The sequence below is a fragment of the Peromyscus leucopus genome, chromosome 12 (assembly GCF_004664715.2).
Source record: "Peromyscus leucopus breed LL Stock chromosome 12, UCI_PerLeu_2.1, whole genome shotgun sequence".
In the NCBI taxonomy this organism is placed as follows: domain Eukaryota; kingdom Metazoa; phylum Chordata; class Mammalia; order Rodentia; family Cricetidae; genus Peromyscus; species Peromyscus leucopus.
The window spans coordinates 64,533,610-64,555,774 of record NC_051073.1 but is presented as its reverse complement, the minus strand read 5'-3'; the positions used below and the strand labels follow the sequence as shown (position 1 = coordinate 64,555,774).

Below are 22,165 nucleotides of genomic sequence, written 5' to 3'. Positions count from 1 at the left end.
CTTTGACCTAAGATACTTGTGGATAAAGTTTCTATTCTTTTTGTTTTGTTTTGTTTTGTTGTTTGTTTGTTTTGTTTTTTTCGAGACAGGGTTTCTCCATGTAGCTTTGCGCCTTTCCTGGATCTCGCTCTGTAGGCCAGGCTGGCCTTGAACTCACAGAGATTTGCCTGCCTCTGCCTCCCGAGTGCTGGAATCAAAGGCGTGCGCCGCCACCGCCGCCGCCGCCGCCGCCACCACCACCACCTGGCAAAGTTTCCATTTTTGACTACACCACATTGTTGAACTCCAGCATCTGGCAGCTCTTATCTCAAGTCCCTCCTGCCCTCCCTTCCTTTTTCTTTGAGACAGGATTTCTCTGTGGAGCACTGGCTGTCCTGGAACTCACTTTGTAGACCGGGCTGCCCTCGAACTCACAGAGATCCGATGGCCTCTGCCTCCTGAGATTAAAGGTGTGTACCACCACGCCTGGTTCAGGTCCCCCTTTAACCTTGCTTTACTGACAGTGGTTTCCGAGCTGGGTGAACCATTGCTATCTCTGGGTTTCAGGGTATACTGAAGATGCCGAAGAGTTGGGTTGATGGGATTTAAAGGGGGAAGACTGCTCAGTTGTCAAGAGTCTCTCCTGTGTAACCGTGAGGACTTGAGTTCAGATCCTGGCACCCATGCAATTAGCGGTTTCATGTACACACTGAAACCCCAGTACTGGGGATGACAAAGACAAGAGGATGACCGCAGACTGCCAGCCTAGCTAAAAACTGTGAGTGTCAGTCACAGGGAGAGACCCTGCCTCAAAGGAATAAAGTGGTGAATAATAGAGGAACCCAATACCCTCTTCTGGCCCCCATGTGTCCTCACAGGCACACACATGTACACACAGACACACACACACACACACACACACACACACAAATAAATAAATAAACATTTAAAAAAGAATCGGCTTAGTCAGATGTGGTGGCATACGTTTTTATTCCAAGTATTTGGATGGCAGAGGCAGGCAGATCCCTGTGAATTCAGGGCTAGCCTGGTCTACAAGGCAAGTTCCAGGACAGCCTAAGCTACATGGAGAGATCATGTTTCAAAAAAACCAAATAAAAATAAAAAGAGTCGGCTGAAGGCTTACATTTTTATACTTCACTTACTATTAACAGACTAGGAAACCTTGGAAGAGAACAATGTAAAGTTTGCAATCTATAGAACATAACATATAACAGGAATAAAGTTATTTACTCCTATAAGAAATACATCAGCACACTGCGCAATGATTTGGTGAACCATATATGTGGATAAGGCCTTGAAGACAATGCAAAGCAATGCAAAGGTTTAGTCTTTTAGTTGTTTGATGTTGCCTACCAAGACAAGGTCTCACTGTGTAGCCTACCTAGGTTAGCCTTGAATATTCTGATCCACCTGCCTCGGCCTACTCAGTGCTGGGATTATAGGCCTGTGCCTGGCAGTCATTTTATAAATATGTTGGGATATTTTTACCCCCAAAAGTAGAGGTATTCTCTCAGCACCAATTTGCTTATTGTCCAACACCATAATACTGTAGGAGAATCCTTGGCAAATCTGCTGGACTGAGGAGTCAAGGCTAGCCCCCATCCCACCCACCCCGGGCTTCCCATCTCCCTGCTCCTGGCCATTTCTAATGAGCTCACCTCACCTTTCCTGTAGGAAAACATTACATAGCTCTTGAGTCTACTTTACTAACATAACTCAGCGAAATATTGAATTTTAGAGTAAAAACTGACCATATTTAACAAATACTGGAAGCCTCCAGTTACTCATAATTATCAAGCTAAGATGGTTTCTTTGGGGGGAAGTCTGTCATAAAAGAAAACAGTGTTTAGCCAATTAGTGGAAATAAAAACTGTCTAAATTACATGATATCTCCCTTTATGTCTTCTGGAAATGAGTAAGGGTCCTCACTGGTAGTAAATAGTAATTTCTTTAGTAAGTGAAAAATTTTAATATAACATACTCTATATTTACAAATGATGCCCTTACCTTCGAACATGAGTATAGTTCTGGAAGGCCTTCGAGTCTGAGGCAGTTCTGGAAAGAGGCGGCTCATTTGGGGCTTTGACACTATACTTTCCAGAGGATCAGGTTAGACTAAAACAAAGCCTTAGGGTTTGTATGTATCTTAGAGCTTATGCTACAAATAGCAGCCACAAAAAATAAGAAGAACCACCCATAATTCTACCATCCTAACACTTAATTGCTTTCATTTTCTTTGTTCACTCTTAGTACTTGATTTAATGCCATTATTTCATGCGACTATAAATACTACATAGTTAAACTGCTGCTTTCTTTTTTCCACGCAACATTATATTATTAACTCTTTTGTCTTGAGGCTATTTTGGTTGCAAGGAACATTTACTCAGTCAAGTCAAATTATCTCAGAATAAAAAGGTAAGGCAATGTGTGTGTGTGTGTGTGTGTGTGTGTGTGTGTATGTGTTGTGTGTGTGTGTGTGCGTGTATGTGCTCTATCTCACCTGTGTGTGTGTGTGTGTGTGTGTGTGTGAGCGCGTGCTATGTGTGTGTATGTGCTCTATCTCACCGTGTGTGTGTGTGTGTGTGTGTGTGTGTGTGTGTGTGTGTGTGTGTGCAGACATACCTAATCCTGCAGAAATCCAAGGGCAGGAACTAAGGAACTAAGTCAGCCAAGCTTCACAGGAATTGAGCTGGGACATGGAAAAACACCGGCAACTGAAGCTGCTGTGAGGAGCCTGGGGTGAGTGGGAGGTCTCCTCTGACACCAGCATCTGTGCTCTGTACTCCCATAACTTCCATTGCCTATCACCAGTAACCATCACTGCCAACTATGAGATCTTACAGCTCTCGAGCATTCCAAACCTCTCGGGTTTTTCTGTATTTATTTTTAGAAGCTGAGAATTGAATCCAGGTCCTTACACTGTACCACTGAGCTCTGCCTCCAGATCTCTGCATGTCTCTTCCATGCAGTTAGTTAGGCTGATCAGACTGTAGACTGGTGGCCTCTAGCTCAGGTAGACATCCCTTGGATCAGCTGGGTGTGGCTACTGAGATAGTCCTTGCTCTGTGCCTGCAGAGCTACAGGGCCACCAGCAGGGACCTCCCAAATCCCCACACATAGAGCAGCAACTCCCGCGTGACTTTCTCGCATTTTCATGAACATGTGGCTGATATCAAACAGCTGTTCTATAACCCAGGATCCCTTGCTGTCTTAGTATCATCGCTTCCCATCTGGGACTGACACAAATAAAACCATGAACATTTCTGTACATACATCTTCCCTTTCACCTAAATTATGTCAAATATTCTTAAAACTACGTAGAGATTACATTCTCTGAATACCTCCAGGACATAAGCCATAACTTGCAATATTTTTGTTTTATACATGCTTATATCCACCAGGTAGTTATAGGCCAAGTGATGAGCTGTGATAACTGGGGTTTGCTTTATAAACACTCCAGGGTTGGGGGGGACAGTGTGTCATAGAATCATCTCTGAACTGTGTCTGAACTGAGACTGGTGATACCTTGACAAAGGTTAGAGCTAATGATGGCTGTGCTGGGCTTAGTGTGTACTGTTGTCTTTATTTTGCTCTGTGTTTCCTACTGGCCTTCCTCCCCCACTCAGGCAGATGTTACCAGGGCACTTTTCATTTATTTATTGTGTGTGCATGTTTGCATGTAGGCACATGCATTCCTCAACGGGTGTGTGGAGGTCAGAGAGCAACTTGCTGGAGTTAGCCCTTTCCTTCTGCCAAGGGGGTCCCAGGGATCACACTCAGGTCCGTGGGCTTGGTGGCGGGTGCCTAGGCCAGCTGAGCCATCTCACTGGCTACATAATTTAGTTTTTATCACGAGATAGCAGGTGACCACAAGCTTAGCCCTCCGAGGAATCACTGTATTCTAGAGTAGCCAAGTGCCTTGGACGAACAGTGTGGTGCCATGCTCAGGACACCTCAGGCTGTGCTGAGGAAAGCAGCTGACCACATTCAACCCCTTATTATCTTTTTGCCCAGCAGTTTTCAGGCTTTTTGAATTGTGAATTGGAAGCTACATTTTGAGTTTATTTTCCCTTAATTAAACGAGAATTGTATATATTAACACATACCATATGTATTCTACGCAAGTGAACTTGCGGAGTGATAAATCTGAGGTCAGTTGATTTTGAAAGTCACGTGGTCAGAACACACACCACCAGGTGGTTTCTGACTTCCTAGTGGAGCCGGGGCATGGGAATGCCCTCAAGGCTTTTAGGCAGACTGTGTAAGCTTGACCCTGTGTCTTGAAGGGGCTGGGATGTTCTCAGATTTCCCATGGTGCCCTCTATCTTGATGTCTCTCTCACAGGGCTGAAGCTTCTGGGGTGGAGGGGCAGGGAACTCTGGATTTTTCAGTGACTGGAATGCAATTGGACCTCAGTAAACACCAACGGAATGAAAGAGAACATTTTACATCGTTTTTAAAATCTCTTTGTCTTCCCCTCACCGACTCTCCTCGTCTCAGAGACCCTTCCAGGACTCTCATTCTTCAGCTCCACTCTGAAGACTTCTCGATGAGAAACTAACTTCAAGGAAGCCTCCAGACAGAAATGAAAGCCTCCAGGATTCCCTCTGGAGTTGTATCTGCTGTGCAGTGGAACCCTGGATCGGTCAGCAGACCCTGACTTTGCCATCCTTTAAATTAGGACAGTTCAGAGCTGTTTTTCTAAACATAACCGCTGAAGGGTTTCCCACCATCTGCTTCTAATGAATCTCCCACAATAACTCTAACTCAGAATCCACTGTGAACACAGCTGATCAGCAAAAGGTTTATTACTGGGCTAGCGGCGGCGGCGGTGGGGTGACAGTTTGGGATCTGGCTGGGTTTGGATCAACTTTCCCCTGAGGCCCCTCCACGGGCTTCTATAGCCAGACTTTCCCTCTGGTCCTTGTCACAGTCGCTCGGTTTGTCTTCGTGAGGAGCTGGGGTGGAGCCGGGGACGCAAAGCATAGAAGTAACCCAGAGTGGCTGTCCCTCCCTTTACGGGAATTCAGGGCAGTTCGTTTGATCAGTGCTTATCATCTTTTGGGTGTCGATTCCGTTAGAAATAAGGATATCTTTCAGGTAGGTTACTGTTTCTGGAGGAAGATAAGGGTTTCTTCCCAGGATCCAAACGTAATCCACGTGGAAGAGCCAGATGATGGTGGTACAGGAGTAGACCAGAGCGTAGTTCACGTAATCGGTGATCAGGATCCAGTATGGTGTGGCTGGCGTCACTGAGAACCAGAGGCAGAGCATGAGGAAGGGCCAGGGCAAGGGAAGCCTCCCCTCCGGGGCTCTGGGGACCCACTGAGTCGGTGTGTCACATGGGGGGTGTGAGAACTATTAAGCCCACCCTTCTCCAGAGGTCAGAGGACACTTGTGGAGTTAGTTCTCTCTAGCTTTAGGTGGGTTCCAGGGATCAGACTCAGATCCTCAGGCTCAAACGGCAAACACTTTATCCACCGAGCCATGTCACCAGCCACCTCTTAATCTCGAGATTAAGCACTCGGAGGCGTGTGAACACAGGGCTCCGGCTTTCTAGCTACACATCTCCGGTCCCTGATGCTCCCTGAGGGAAGTGGATACTTACACTCAAAAAACTTGACTAGGAGCTTGGCTGGCTCCGAGAGGTTAGTGTGTTTGGCTTCCCCTTCGACTTGGTTCATGGTTCCATCCGGTCTACAGCGAGAGAGAAAAAAGAGAGAGAAAAGAAACAAGGAAAGGAAAACAGGTATGGGAAAGGAAGGAAAAACAACTCATTGAAAACCCCAAATCAATGAAAGTCAAGCTTTGTGTCCTAAGGGCTCTGGCCGCCAGCGGGGTGGTGTCTGGTGTGAGAGCTTTTTTTTTTTTTTTTTTTCGAGACAGGGTTTCTCTGTGTAGCTTTGCACCTTTCCTGAACTCATTGGTAGCCAGCTGGCTCGAATTCACAGAGATTGGCCTGCTCGGTGCTGGATAACGTGCCACCGCGCAATGAGAGGCTCTTGAAAGGCCAGCCAGACCTGGTTCTGGACCCTGCCCTTCCCTCTGTGACTGTCTGAGATTCAGTGGAGGAAGACGGCATTTGTGAACAAGCAGCCACTTTGGCAATGCCCCGGGGTTTGCGGTCTACGCTAGGCCCTTGCATTTCCACACTGGCTTTTTATGTTTGCCATTTGCCTTTCAGGCACTTCCTGCTCCCAGGCTTCAAAGAGAGGGAATAAAGGGGGATGAGAAAATAGAGGAAACAACCCCCTACAAGACTCATCTCTTTACAGAGGAGAGGATGATGAAGAAAAGAAACAGAGGAAGGAGGAACTAGATCACCGAAAATAATGCGAAGCGGGAAGGGGTCTGGAGGCACTTCCCATCACCCCTTGTTGCAGGGACAAATGCAGGGACATTTTACGGATTCATCCCATCGAGAGGCCTGAGGTCTGAAAACCCCTCCAGTTCAGCTAGTGTCCAGGTGAGCGTGGGAGATTTTGAAACAGGGCCGGTTGTCACAGAGGCAAGAAGGAGACCTGGCCATTATGCTTCCGAGACAAGTCCCATTCTCAGAGACATGATTGTGGAAAAACACACATCTTATAATTGGTCCCCATTCTTTCTTAGTGGTATATAAAATGGTGGCATATTTTAAATGTGCTGGTCTTGGAACCAAGGAAGTACTCGGACCCTTCACAAGGATCTAGCCCATTTCAGACTAACTCCCAATGACCACATGAACCCAGAGGCCAGGGCAAAGCCTTGGGGAAGAGGCCAGAGAAGGGGGTTGGTGCCTAGACATGACTGTTCCTCTTCGGGAGAGGGCAAAGGGGCTGCCTGCCTGTCAGTCCTCAAGCAGGGCAACCGTGAGAGCTAAGTATGTGTGAGGAAGTCAGGAGATTAGCACTATGGTTCGCAGTGAGGGACATGTTGTGGGATAATCTTTTTGCACAGTGTGAATATGCATTACTCAGACTGGTTTAATGAAAAGCCAAACAGCCAATAGCTAGGCAGGATTTCAGGCACAGAGGATGCCAGGAAGAAGAAGAAGAAGAAGAAGAAGAAGAAGAAGAAGAAGAAGAAGAAGAAGAAGAAGAAAAGAGGAGGAGAGGAGAGAGGAGAGGAAGGAGGAGGAGAGAGAAAGGAAGAGAGGAAGAGGAGAAAAGAAGAAGAAGAAGAAGAAGAAGAAGAAGAAGAAGAAGAAGAAGAAGAAGAAGAAGAGCAGAGAAGCCAGCCAGAGGCTGAACTGGTCAGACACACAAAATGGGAGAGAGGTAAAAGTCACATGGTAGAATGTGGATTACTAAAAACATGGGTTAATTCAAGTTATAAGAGCTAGTTAAAAACAAGCCTAAGCTATCGGCTGAGCTTTCATAATAATAAGTCTCCATGTCGTGATTTGGGAGCTGGCAGGTGGGACAGAAAAGTCCTCTTACAGGGGTGCTGCTCTGAAACTAAAGCTGCAGGTAAGGGAGGTCGGGAAAGGTACTCTCCTAATTCCTGGCTGCATTGCCTGTCACCATGTAGGGCCAGGCACCAGACCCTGCTGTCTCCCCTAGAAGACGGTTTGTTTACATCTGCAAATGGTAACCTAGCAACAAACCAGGCTCCTCTCCACGACCATTTGTGTCTTGTTCCAGAATAGTTCTCCAAACGCCAGTCTCTGGTCATAAAGGCCACAACGTGCTCGTGGGGAAAAATGCACTTTTATTTTCTTTTAAATATTATTTTCGTTACATGTATTTAATGTCCGTGGCGCATGCTTCTATCCTGACACTAGTGTGGAGGTCAGAGGGTACGTGGGGGACTCGGCGTGGGGCAGGCGCCTTTGCCTGCTGAGCCGTCCCGTCCCACTGGCTCCAGTCTGTGTTTTCAAGTGGCGGGAGGTCAGCCATTAAAAGGTCATGTTTATTAGATGATTGCCACATGCCAAGCACTGCTGTAAGAGCTTTACACCTTTTACCTCCTTTGATGCCCAGACAGCCTCGGGGATGGTTCTTCTGTTGCTGCTGGCTACAGACAAGCTAACCTAAGATCTAGAACCGGGCAGCCAAGTGGCAAAAGCCTTATCCCTTCACTCCTCCAGCTCTAGGCCAGCTCTTCTGGGCCCCAAGTTCTTGAACACAGGCTGAGACTCCCAGCTCCCTACGTGTGGACTTCATGGGTTTGGTACCTAATGGGACATGATATTTCACTCAAAGAGGTCATTACTGCCAGGTGGAGATGGCACACACCTTTCATCTCAGCACTCAGTAGGCAGAGGCAGGTGGATCTCTGTGAGTTCGAGGCCAGCCTGGTCTACAGAGTGAGTTCCAGTACAGCCAGGGCTACACAGAGAAACCCTGCCTTGAAAAACCAAAATAAAATATAAAGAAAAGAGGTCATTAGAACTCTCCTGCCTGCTACGGTCTGGATAAATGTCCCCCCAAAGGACCGGGTAAAGGTTTGGTCCCCAAGGTGATGCTATTATGGTGGAGTTGAGACTGGGAAGAGATCCTTACGTCACTGGGGGTGTGCCTTCAAAGAGGACTGTGGGACCCTGTTTCTCTTTCCTCCCTCCTGGGGTGAATTGTTTTTTCTACCCCATGTGCCCACCATGCTGTGCCCACTTCACCAGAAGCTCAAGAAATAAGGCTCCTTGGTTCCAGATGGAACCTTCTGAACTACGGCCCAGATAAACCTTTTCTCTGGAATTCCACTGTGAGGAGAAGCCGATGACTAATAATACAGAGCCTGTAAAATTCCCGGGAGATTCCCGGCAAAGGCATTTCAATCTCTGTAGTCAGCCCTTCATGCAGCCCTCCCCTGGGGCTCCAAAAGGAGCTGGAGTTTTGTCAGGGGCCCTCAAGCGCCTGCCTTCCTTCCTTCCTTCCTTTCTTCCTTCCTTCCTTCCTTCCTTCCTTCCTTCCTTCCTTCCTTCCTTCTTTTCTTCCCTCCTCCCTCTGGTTTACGCAGGATGGGAGTCACGGGCTGGGCTCTGGCCCACAGGGAAGTGAGTGGATGGTATGGGGGACACAGAGAGCCTCTGTGGACCCAGGTACTTGAGGGTTGAGGGTGGTTGTTTTCTTGGAGTTGAATACTGTCCTCAGATCTTGTAAGGAACAGAAAGAACAGGCCTTCACCCCCAGCCTTCTTTACACTTGGTCTCTTGGGTCCCGTCTCCTGGGTCCACACCTCAGCTTCATCATTTGTCAATTGTATGATCCCTGAACAAGGTGCTTGACCTCTCTGGACCTAAATTGTCTCATCCATGAGTTTGTAACAGTATCTATTTTGCTATGTCATGGGGATTAAATAAATCTATTTTCAGAGGCAGAGGTCATGCCTTGCATACAGGAAATCCTTAAATGCATTGGTTGGTGATTGTAACGTTTGTTGATGGAGGGTAAGCAAGAAGGACCTCATCCTGGGTCTCTTCATGTCTGCTCTCCAGAGCGAAGAGTTTTAGATTGAATATCAATGTCCAGTGTGCTTAGTGATAGAAGTCCATACTTCTAAAAGTCATCCTGTTGACATAAGCTGGAGAGTACATGTATCTGATGCTGGCTTGGCAAGAAAAGGAGATGCGTCTCCTTCGGTAGGGTGCTTCTCAGCACACAAAAGGCCCTGGGGTAACATTAGCACTGCACAAACAAGGCTTGGTGGCATACACTCGCAATCCCAGCGCTAAGGAGGATCCGAAATTCCAGAACATCCTCGGCTACACAGTGAGTTGGAGACCAGCCTGGGCTACATAAGATCCTGACTCAAAAGAAGGAAAAAGAGAAAACCGAGGGAAAAGGGCGGGGAGGTCCCTAGCGGGGAAGCGGACTGGAAGTGGGATAAACGGCCACCGGATAAAATGAGCCGCACGTTCCCAGAAGTGTTCAACAAAACTTGACGGCCTCGGTGAGTAAATGGCCAGAAAGGGCTTCTCTCTTGGTTTGGAGGCCAGACAAGGCAGCCTAATGTCCTCTGCTACCAGAGTCCCCGTCTGGCGATGACAACAGGGGTGCTGGCTGAATTACTGTTGTCTCTCTCAGCATCTGGTATTGGCAGGTGCTCAGGAGCGGGTTAAAGAAGAGAACACACACACTTCAGTCCCGACCACTCTGCTCAGCTTGAATAACACAGGCGCCCCCCCCCTCGCCCCTAAGCACTGAACAAGGCCGTCCCGGGAGGACACTCCTCGCTCGCTCGCTCACCTCCTCTCCTGGTTTACCATTCTGATGTTGCCATTCTCCATCAGCAAGTAGTTGGCTTGATTGCAGTCCCCTCTCTCAAAGCTCGATGGGATCTTCTCGATTTCGTACCACCTTCCAAGATACTGCACAGACAACAAGAAGAAGCAGGGCAAAACCCCGGGGGCTCCCTGGGGACCTGCTGGCTCTCTCCCATGGTCGTCTTAGAAGCAGAGCCCTTTCCAGGGGAAACCGGGCCAAATGGGCTGCATCATCCCCAGCCAGCTGGGCAAGCTCGTATTTCAAATGAGAAGAAGTGAATGGGTTGTGCGGGGACTGGTTGTATGCCACATTCTATTCCTCAAGGGCTCTTTATTTAGCTATGTCCTCAGAGTTCTCTTCAGTCAAAACCTGTGTGAAATCCCAGCCTCTGTGAAAGGAAGGGATTATCTGGTGGCTGGAAAACACCTTCCACCTCCACCAGCTGATAATTCTACAAGGCATCTTTGAGTTGGGTGTAAATCAGACATGCTGGCTGTAGTGGCCGATGGTGTTGATTTACTGAAACCTCTGCAGAGGGCAGCTTGGTACTATTGAGCCAAACTAAAAGCACATGCTCTTTAGCCCAGCAATTGAACTTCTGGAACTGTATCTCCTGCTTAAAAAAAAAAATGGTGTGTATGTATAAGGTTATCTGTTGTATCTCCATCACAATAAAAGGCAGGAAACAGTCCAGTGAGGGGCTGGGGAAATAATAGATGGTGTATCTATCTGAAGACACTTTAAACCCCCCCCTTTAAAAAAGGTATATGCAATTATCTTGCAGGTGTCTAAAGAAGAAGGATCAAAGATCCAGGTTTGAGGTGGGGTGTATTTAAACGGCCTTTAGTAGAACAATAAAAGCTTATCGTAAGGGGTTTCTATTTTGGTGGTGACAAGCTACAAACTCTAACCAGCAAAGATTTATTGACTTGTGGTTCTGTAAGCCAGACTCTGAGATGTGGGCTTCCTCCCCTCCCGGAGGCTCAGAGACAATGGGCATCTTTGCTTTCTCCATGTTATATAGGTTGCCTGTTTTTTGGACCTGGAAGTCCTCCATATTCAAGTTCAGTTGACCTTCACTGTGCCTCCCTGATGAGATCTCACTTCATCAAACCTCTCTAACACAGCTAGGAAGGGTGTTCTGCTTCTAAAAAATTATGTGATTAAGTTGGGTCCACCTGGATAACCAGTCTGGCCATCTCAGGTCACCTCGGTAGAATCCCTTTATCCCATGGAAGGTAGGATGTTCACAGGTTAGAAAACAAGCCATGGACTTCTGGAAGCTGTTATTTTGGCTACCAGAGTCTTACACATATTCGCTTGTATATGTACACATTGTCTAAAAAAACGGTACACAATAGGCTGGCTTTAATGGTTGCTGCTGGGGTGGGGGAACTGAGGAAACTAAGGGGAACGTCATCGTATGCTCCTTTGGACCCTTGGGGTCTGGGTTGGTTGTGTCCTCCCCACCCCTGCCCTCTGTGGTTCTGGGGACGGAACAAACCATAGACTTTATACTAGCCAGATATGTTATCACTGAGCTATGGACCCAGCTCCCTTTTGCACACTCAGCATTTCGAACTGCTTGTGTATATTTGCCTAGTCAAAATAGTAATTATGATCGTTCTGTAAATTTAAAAATCTGTCACTCAACAGAGCAAGTAGAGCATGCATTCACCTTCGAACATTCAGAAGCAACCTGAGAACGACTGACGAGACAGTTTCAGTCACGTGACACAAGCCTTCGGTCACATGACTTCAGTCACGTGCCTCTGCACAAGGGCACACCCACATCTTCGACCTACTTTTCGAACTCCTTTAGTAAGCCCCAACAGTCAGTTAAAAACATTGAAATTTAGCAGAGGCCTCTAATCCCAGAACCTGGGAGGTACACCGAGTGGGAAATTAGGAATCCAATGTCAGCACCAGATACATGGAGAGTTTAAGGCCAGCCTGTCTCAAACAAACACACAAACTGCAACAACAGAAACCTACAAAAACAAAACAACCCTATTGACCTTCACCAGGAGTACCAAAAAAGCAAGGCTAACAGGTTTCATAAGCACCCTCAGAAACATTTCCATCTTATAATACCTTTAACAGTCCTTAACTACTCAAGAAGCCAAATCACCTTCATTTGTACATGATCTATTACTGTGTACACAAAATCCAGGGGAACTGCTTTTGAGTGATTTTGAATGTTCCTCTTGCCTTCATCTAGAGATGTGTGTGACCAAGCTTAATTTACTTGGTAATGGTAGTCAGACTTGATTTTGTACAAGTGAGCTATATTTCTAGCCTCCCTAAGGAGTCTTAAATACAAACAAACAACAATAAAAAATCCACAGGCACACTATTGAAATAATGAGTTCTGCAAATTTAAAAGATGCAAGATTGTCAGGCAGTGGTGGCACACGCCTTTAATCTCCGGAGGCAGAGGCAGGTGGATCTCTGTGAGTTCGAGTCCAGCCTGGTCTACAGAGCAAGTTACAGGACAGCCAGGACTGATTAGAGAAAGCTTGCCTCAGAAAAAACAGTGAAAACAAACAAACCAACAAAGATGTAAGATCAATATACAAAAGTGTTTCTATACATGTGATGAAAAATCTGCCAATGAAATTAAGAAAATTCTATTTATAATAATATAGAAAGAATGAAAATATTTAGAAATAAATTTAACTAAAGAAATATAGGAACTTGTATTTTGAAAACTGCAAAATATTGGTAAGACAAAGAGGTAAATAGATGCCTGGCAGTGGTGGCACACACCTTTAATCCCAGAACTTGGGAGGCAGAGGCAGGCAGATCTTTGAGTTCGAGACCAGCTGGTCTGCAGAGTTCCAGGACAGCCAGGGCTACACAGAAAAATCTTGTCTAGAAAAACAAAACCAAAAAAATCATAAATAGAAAGATAGCTCATGCTCATAAACAGAGGGTGTTAAGATGGCAATACTCTATGTATTGTTCTTTAAATTCTCTGCAAAAATGGACAAGCTGATCATAAAACTCACGAAAATACAAGGGACAAAGAATAGTTAGAAGAATAAAGTTGAAGGACTCCTGTATTTTGATTAGAAACTTATGACAAATCTGTAGTAATCAAAATTGGAGTAAGTGCAGACATAGCTAGAATAGAACTGAGGTTTTTGAAAATAAAACTTCATATCCACAGTCAACTGATTTTCACTATGGATAGCAAGACTATCAATGGAGAATTGGTCTTTTTAACAAATACTGGAAAGACACGCAAATGGAATTGGATACTTCTATGACACAAATGTATTTCACTATGGATAGCAAGACTATCAATGGAGAATTGGTCTTTTTAACAAAGACTGGAAAGACACAGGAATGGAATTGGATACTTCTATGACACCAATGTAACTGAAAATGGATCAAAGGCTTAAACTACAAAACCCTGAGAAGAACATACAGGGGTAAATCTTGGATTGGGCAAGGCTTCTCTAGGGACTGAGTGCTACCTACTGAACTAATGAGATGCTTACTAATTAGGAACTTAAGTTTGTAGGCTTGACCCCACAAGTACAAGCAACAACAACAACAAAAACATGAACAAATTGGATTTTATCAGTATAAAAAACCCCTCATGCTTCAAAGGGCATATCCATAAAGGGAAATGTTCCATCAAATGGGATAAACTATTTTAACATATCTTAGAAGAGATTTGCATCTAGCATAGAGGAAGAGCATTTGGGTATCAAGAATTAAAAGACTTTTGGGGGGCGCGTTTCGAGACAAGGTTTCTCTGTGCCTGTCCTAGAACTCACTTTGTAGACCAGGCTGGCCTCAAACTCAGAGATCTGCCTGTCTCTGCCTCCCAAGTGCACTACCATGCCCAGCTTTTTTTTTTTACCCCCTGCCCTTTTTTTTTTTTTTAAGGGCAAAAGATTCGGATGGAAGATTTCCACATGGCTCATAAGTACATGAAAAGATACTCAACACCATTAGGCCTTAGGAAACGGAGGTGATACAGCTTAATACCCCCAGGCACCTACAAGAAAAGAAGGCATTGGTAACTGCTGCTGGTGAAGAGGTAAGGGAATCAGTGCTGGAGGCTGTTTGTGAGAATGTACAATGGTGCAACTCTTCTAAAACGGTCCAACAGCTTGTCAAAAAAACCAAACACGGATTACCACATCAGCAATTCTGCTTCATATATACCCCAAAGAACTGAAAACATAGGCCTCTCTCTTCAAAAACGTCCCCAAGCCTGAAAGTCCACAGCAGCAGCATTTCTATCACAGAAAAAGTAAAACAACTCAAGCCATAAGGATAAATAAACTGTAGCATCACCCCATACATCATTTGCCAACACAAGGAACGAAGTGTTGATGCGTGCTGCAACACAGGTGAACCTTGAAGACATCTTCCTTCAGTCACAAAAAGCTAGCATTGTATCTTCCGTAGACAGAAAGTAAAGTATTGGTCGTGTGGGTATGGCAGCGCTGGGAAGAAAAGGATTGTTCTGGTTTGGATGGAAAGCTTCTCCTCAGGTTCAAGCCTAGGAGGTTTGGTCCTGATGTGAGCAGATCTCAGCGGTGGGACTTTTGAGGAAGTGACTGGATGCTGAGAGCTCCGAACTAATCAATGGATTAGTCCCTTGCTCGATTTGTAATATTGATAGTTGGTAAGCGGGAGGGGTCTAGTTAGGGGAAGCAGGTTACTGAGTGCATGCCCGGGAGAGGTAGCTCTTGTTTGCTGTCTGGCTGCTCTCTCTCTGCTTACTGGCCACCGTAAGCTAAGCAGCCTTCTCAACTACGTATCCGATGAAGTTCTGCCTCACCATAAGCCTGTGGGCCACATGAACCATGGCCTGAAAACACTGAAACCAGGAGCCACAAGAGATCTTCCCTCTCTCAAGTTGTTTCTCTCAGGTATTTGTCAGGGAGATGAAAAGTCTAAGCAACCCAGCTAGAGAGGCTGTCAGGGGGCTTGGGCTTTCTTCTTAGGATAATGAAAGTGTTCTAAAATTGATTTAATGATGGTTGCATAACAGCGAATATATTAAAAATCCTTGAAATAAAAACCTTTTTGAACAAGCCAGTAATGTGCTATATAAACCAATCTTAATACAATTGTTGCCTTAAAATAATTCTGCTTTGGGGCTGGAGAGATGGCTCTGCAGTTAAGAGCACTTGCTGCTCTTAAAGAGGACTGGAGTTCAAGTCCCATCATACACATTGGACAGCTCACAACTGCCTGTAACTCCAGCTCCAGGGGATCCAACACTCTCTCCACGGGACCTGCACACTTACGCACATTCACACACAGATGCACACACATATACACATACATTTTTTAAAAGATCTTTTAAAAAACATTTCGATTCAGTTCTCAAAGGACTTCTGTAAGTGAAGATATCAGTTATAATTTCCAGGATATTTTGGAATTTCTACTCCCAGACTAAAATTTGACTCAAATTCCCTGGATATTATCATAAAGGTGTTGTGTGTGTGTGTGTGTGTGTGTGTGTGTGTGTGTGTGTGTGTGTGGTTTTCCAGGTTGACTCAATTAAAGGGAATCCTTAAAATCTTAATGGAGAACGTCAGTGCAGACCTTAGCGCGTGGCTTTTCCTCTCTTACCGTGGGCATTCTCTGCCATCTTATTCCGCCCTTCTAATGCCTAAGCTCTTTCGTCCCAGCTCTGTCCAGCCCACCCTCTAACATTCCCAGCACTCACCCCAAAGTTCCAGTGACTGATAATTTCAGTGTTTCTCAAACCAAGTGTGCTGCTCCCTAAAAGCAACCAAAACCTTTTAAGGAGAAGGGCCTTACGGTTAGAATTCAGGCCTTCCACCGTCGTGGGAGCCGCTGAATTCCGTCATCTAATAGCTGCCCCTTTCTGCTGCTCCCTCTGCCTCATTCCAGGAAGAAGAAGCGTTTATGGGGAGCCAGTTGTCTTGTAGGTAACAAGAAAAGACCCCTGGGGGACTTCTGGCCTTTCCTAGGTCCTGTCTCGAGTTACGCGACAGGAAGCCTTAGTTTTGAGTCCTATGGGCATGCACTAACTACCTGTGTCACTTGAGAAGGACACGCAGCTTTTCTTTCTGTAGGTCCATAGTAGTGAAACAGCCACAGTTAGTGCCCTGTTCACATTATACCCTCACCCCCACCTCCCCACAGTGGTGGGGGACAATTCCCATACACTGACAACTCATGCTTGCCACCCCCTGCTCTCTCCAGCCAGGGCCATGGGAGTTCCTACGGCCTGTTGGCATCCATCTGGGGGGGGCAAGCTGAGGTACCAAAGACTCTCCCTGTCCCCTTTCTGGCCTCAGAGACTGCTTCAGGGAAACCCCAAAATTAAGGTAAGTGCTTTGCCTGTTGGGAGCACAAAGGTCCTTATGCTTACAGATAGCATTAGGGAAGCCAGGAATGTTAAACACCCAGGGTTGTCTCTTCAAGGAAAAGACGTATAACCTGTTTTCCACCCAGAAGGCTGGGGATGGAGGTGACTGATAGCCTAGGTGACCCCTGTGCTGTCTGTAGGACCAAGTCATATCTCACTCCCCTAAGATCCCTCAACCAGGACCAGAGATGATTAGTAGTCTAGATAACCTTTGCACTATCTGTACGACCAGAGGCACCCTGCAAGCTTCCATAACTAGAGCCAGAGGTGGCTAATAGACTAGATGACTTCTGTGCTATCTGTATGATGGAGACTACACCAGACCTCCTCTAGTCCCTTAAGATAATACATGCAGCCTAGGTATAGAGCCCATCTTCATAGAAGACCTGACATGTACTTTGAGCACGTTTCAATGTAGTTATGCATCTTTGTGCACACAGGATTGTGTTACACCAAGAAAAAAAATGTTTCCAAGTTGCTCTGTACTTAAATATGACTAAAATAAACTGCTTGGTGTCAGACTCTTGAAGTTTGAATCAACACCGGCTAAGTTGTGTTGAACTGAATTTCCTTCTTGCCTCACCCGGATTGTTACTCTGCTGGCCTGTGTCTGCAGAGACCTCTACACTTCCCCAAGACTTGCTTTGGAGATTAAAGAATACAATGAACCTCTCAGCATGCTCAAAACAAAGGGGAGGTTTGAGTTACCACACCTTTAGCACGTCAAAATTCTCTTGCACTGAAGGAGTTGGGCATTTCCCAAGATGGAAACTTTGTCCCTCGGCTGCAGTGAAGAGGCCTGCCAGTGTGCCCAGGAGCAACAGCATGGTCACCATCTTGGGTCTGGGTGGCTTCAGGAGAGGCCTAGGGAGAAATAATGCAGCTGGAGGTGTCTGGGTCTCCTGAGGACACACAGTGATGGAGAGTCCTTGTGGGCGGGCCTGGTCCCTCAGCTGGCTTTCTCCTCAGCACTGAGACGCTGCATCCTGCAGCTGCTGCCAGCCTGGCCATCCAGCCACAGTGAGTCCATCACCCCAGAGCACTGAGCACCTCTTTTAGAGCATCTCTTGCTGGATTAGCCTCCTCTGTGAACCCACACACTCCCACGCTTCACTGAATATTTCTCTAGGGTGGGCGCCTGTCCAATTCGCCTCAGAACCATCCCAGAATCTTGGAAATGTCGGGTTCGGTAGGTATTTGTTTCTGGAACAAAAATAATATGTATACAGGGGCTAGACAAAGAAGTGCCCTGAAAGGTCCAAGCTTGAAGAAATCAAGCTCAAATCCAAATCATGTACAACATAAAGTGTCCTGTGAGATTCATAAGGGAATGCTCCCTCAGACCCCCACACAGTATCTTTGCCAACGTTTCGCTGGGCTGTCCTATCAACCCAAGCTTGGTCCAGGAACCTTGACCGAGAGCAGCATGTGGGGAACCCAGTGTTACTCAGATGGAGTTCCAATTCTGCCTCTGCCACCTACTGAGTGTAACTGTGCAAGTTAGGCCTTTGTTTCTTGGTTTATCAAGTGGGACTAACAGTCATGCCTAGCTCACGAATCTTTGCAAAAATCAAATGAGATAAAATAAAGCCAGGTGTGGTGGGAAAGGGGGCTACGAGAGAGGCTTGGGTGGGACAACTGTGGAGTCCACCAGTTCAAGACCAGCTCCAATGACATAAAAAGACACACCCCCCTGGGGAGAGAGAGAGAGAGAGAGAGAGAGAGAGAGAGAATGTGAATATTCATATTAGTGTCTGACACCAAGCAGGTGCTCAGTAAATATTAGCTTTTAAAAAATTATTTACTTATTTATTTTTGAGTCAGCATCTCACTATTAGCCCTGGCTGTCATGGAACTTGCTTTGTAGACCTGGCTGGTCTTGAACTCACAGAGATCTTCCTGCCTCTGCCTTGTGAGTGCTGGGAATTAAAGACATGTGTCGCCTTGCCCAGTTAAATACTAGCACCGTTATTATGAAAGGCAGAAACAGGATTCTATGTCCCAAGTGTTTTCACTGACCACTGAGAGTGGTTTTTGTAGAGGATGTGCATTCAACCAGAGAAGGCCTGTCAGCTGATATGGAAGAGAGCAACGTCAGTTCCATACGGAAGTCCGCTGGTGGTCACAACTGGCTCTGGGGAGGGACCATGGATAGACAGGGAGTGTGATGGCCGTCAGTGCAGGCTATGGACAGACACTTCGGCCTCCTCTCTGCCCCTTTCCCCTGACTTTTCTTTCCTCTGCACCCTTTTGGTGACTCCTTGCCTCTCCCTGCACATGAGCTATTTCCAGCTCGCTGCCTTTCTCTCCGAGATGAAGGTGACTGAGTCAATGCACGCCAAATGTTCTCAGATCCAAGCATTGAAAAGGATGTGTCATAACAGGAATAATTATAACCACTTCATTACGAGTCTCTGAACCTCCAAATAACTTTAATAATCAATAGCTTTTTCTTCTGAAGGTTTTGTTGCCTGGTTTTCAAAAGAACAGTTATGTAAGGAGTGGGAGCTGCCAGCTGGGGCGGGCTGGGGAGGGGGCGGCTGCTGAAGTTCTCTTGAGCAGATCTGTGGAGGGGACCACCATCTTTAGTCCTGGAGGCACCCTTTCCCATTGCTATATAAACTACAGCCGTGTTTTAGCATTTCAGAGGGTGGAGTGTTTGTAGAAGTCCAACCTAAACTCAGAAAACTTTGCACCCTTTCTCAGGAGCTCTTGGAATCTTTGTAGCTCTACCCAACAGGCCTAAGTCAATGGGCTTTCCCAAGGACTGGACTTTGCATGTGGCACATAGTATGTACACTTTACTGAGTTTCCAAATGGATAGGACCTTAGAGGATACCTACCCACCCCACCCCACCCCACCCCCGCCAGGTGTGCAGATGAGGAAACTGAGGCCGGGAAGGGAACAGGACAATGACAGGGCCAGATCTCCACTCATAGCCTCTCGGCCATGTTCCCTTCTGCATCCAACTTTGTGCCTTTCAATGAATGCCTGCCTGTGAGACCCGAGGAGCCCTGCGTCACCATGCAGCAGCAATGACAAGTGAGCCCCATGTCTAACGCTGACAAATGTCCTATTACAAGATGTTCTCGTGTGGGCTGAAACATACCCTTAAGTTCTGTGGGAGGATTCAGAACAAGGCTAACTCCTGTTGACTACATGGTTTCCAGAGGTGCCGATGCCGTCTGGTTGTTTGAGTTTTCTTCCCATAGCCAAAACTCCTTGAGAGGGGAGAGGCTGATTTTCCATGTCCCTTCTGTTCGGATTCACTTAACACTGATAGAGAAAGCATGCTATTGGCATGCATGTATAGCTCTGGATAAAAGTTGCATGATTTACGGTGCCTATTTTCCCATTGTCTAATATCACAGGAAGATCGTCTTGGTGAGTTTACTTCTAGAAATAGATTCTGAGATTTCACATGTTACAATAAAATATTTCCATGGGTAAATAGTCCTTAAAAACAAACAAACCCATGTAGCCTTCAAATTGAACAAGAATTGCGTTTTCCCCCCTTTCCTTTTCTTTTCTTTTTTTCTACATAGTCCAGGCTGTCCTCTGTAACTCAGGCCATCCTACAGTTTGTGATGCCTGCTTCCCTCGTGTGCGGGCTAAAGGTTACCCCACTACACCCAGCAAATCACGTATCTAAACAAAATGTTTTTGTGTCCAAATGTACCGTACTCTGTTCACACAATCAGTTCCAGTTTTCAGTTGATCTTACCATCAGGTGCAGTTGAATCGCTCTAGGGAATTCTACCAGTGCCGTCTTGGCACACAGGCAAATTTCCCATGGTCTCCTTTGGTAGCGGGAGTGTGGGGAACAGGAGGAGCCATCAGGGCAAGCGCAGGCTTACCTAACCCTCCGGCCTGTCACCAGAAAACGTACCAATAGTACCTACCTTGTAAGTTTGCTTGAGGAAGAGGAGATGGCTCCCGCAGAGCTGGTGTGAAAGCCCTCCGTCCATACTTACCGGGAGAGCTGAAAGGGGTGATGGGAAGTCAAGGCATTCTCTATCTTAAACTCATTCATCCTAGTGAAAGTTACAACTATGCACTTACCTTTTCTCATTAAGATGATGACAGTTTCCACACAGAAGCCTCCAAGTGAGGTGCCTGTTTTGGTGCCTGGCTTCTCCCAAGTCACTTTATAAGCTCCCCATCAGGCCATCCCCTTTGAGGGTCATGCATGCCACACCCCCCAAAGCTCAGGAAGGCTGGCCTCAAAGCTGAGCTCTGTATGAGGCACAAAGATGGGATGCTGTATCTGTCGCTTCCTTAATTTCCTTCACAGCTGCTCCCTGAGGAAGAAACAATGAGATACTGTGTGTGTGTGTATGCGTGTGTGTGTGAGAGACAAAGTGCATTTTCATTCAAAACATCTTTTTTGCTTTGTGGATTTTCTAACTTGACATCTTTTCGGTCTGAATGGCCTTGTAAGTTCCAGCAAGATGAGTTTACACTGTTTCCAACCATCTGGTATTTATTTTTCATTTTTGTGTAAATGAAAAATCAACTATTTCGTTTCCTGAAGTACAGGAATACTGCACCCCATGTAGTCCTGGCCAGGAATGTGACGCAGGTACCAGGGCCAGGGTTGGGGATCAGAGTTGGCTTGCCGTGAGGTCCCAGGGTGGACCCCTACTGCAGTGAGCGCCGGTTTCTCCATTGTGAGGCAGAGACAGACAGTATGGTCTTCACTAGAAATGGACATGTAAGGGACGTGTCAATCTATACCTGGTGGGCTCAAAATTGAGAGCATCCATGTCTCTTCTGTAGTCCCTCTCTCTACACCTGTTACAACACACCCACCTCCCTTGCATGCCTTAGAGCTGGAGAGCGGGGTATGGTTTAAACGGGATCTTTTGGTTGTCACATTAGGGCCTGCCACAAACCAGATACACCCAGATGGCTACAGACTTGGAAACCTGGTGAATGGACAGGAGTTTCTAATCAGCCTCTGCAGGGTGGAGAGTGAATGAGGCGGCACGCTGAACATTCCAGCTTAAATTACACAGTTTAACTGCTGACTATTCACATTCTGTACTCAGATCTTCAGGCTTCTAAGTGGTCTGTGGACAGAGCTATGGAGGCTGACTCAACCCGGCCTCTGCTTTTAATGTACAGCGCTGATGGGAACTGCCTGCTCTGTAAGGACCTTTCTGTCCTGCGTATCTATAATTTTATAATAATTTTCAGCCAAAGGGTGCTAGAGACACATCTTACTGTAGATGGTGAGGGTGGATAGTAGAAGGAAGAGCTGGGCAAATCCACAGGTTCCTACACGCTGTCCGGACCACCTAAGACCTCATAGTGGTCCCTATGATGTCACATCGAAGCAGGACATGTCTAATCTCTGGTGTTGAGAGGTCATTACTAGTCACATCTGGGGACTGGATCTGTGCCGCTAAGGAGTGACGCTCAGACGTCCTCTTCCCCTTGGCATCCGTGAAAGAGCACAGGGCTGTGAACCAAGACAAGGGGTCCAGGCCAAGCGTTGTGACCACCTTGCCACCGGCCCTCACAATGCTCTCTTCCTGCACCTGGTCCCACCTGCACTCTCCTTCCGTGTTAGCATCCTGTGGTCACGACATGGTTCCTCCTACT

The 22,165-nt window shown here is 46.5% G+C and overlaps 1 protein-coding gene across 1 annotated transcript; it reads right to left on the bottom strand.

Annotated features, from left to right (window-relative positions):
• Positions 1-4,775: 4,775 nt before the first annotated feature.
• Positions 4,776-21,850, bottom strand: Apod (apolipoprotein D). Its single transcript, XM_028894099.2, has 6 exons — positions 21,785-21,850; positions 20,621-20,859; positions 17,271-17,421; positions 10,170-10,291; positions 5,609-5,697; positions 4,776-5,252 (listed from the first exon to the last, which is right to left on the bottom strand). The coding sequence occupies exons 3-6, from the start codon at positions 17,391-17,393 to the stop codon at positions 5,017-5,019; spliced, it is 570 nt and encodes a 189-aa protein (XP_028749932.1). The 5' UTR covers positions 17,394-17,421; positions 20,621-20,859; positions 21,785-21,850; the 3' UTR covers positions 4,776-5,016.
• Between the last annotated feature and the right edge of the window lie 315 nt (positions 21,851-22,165).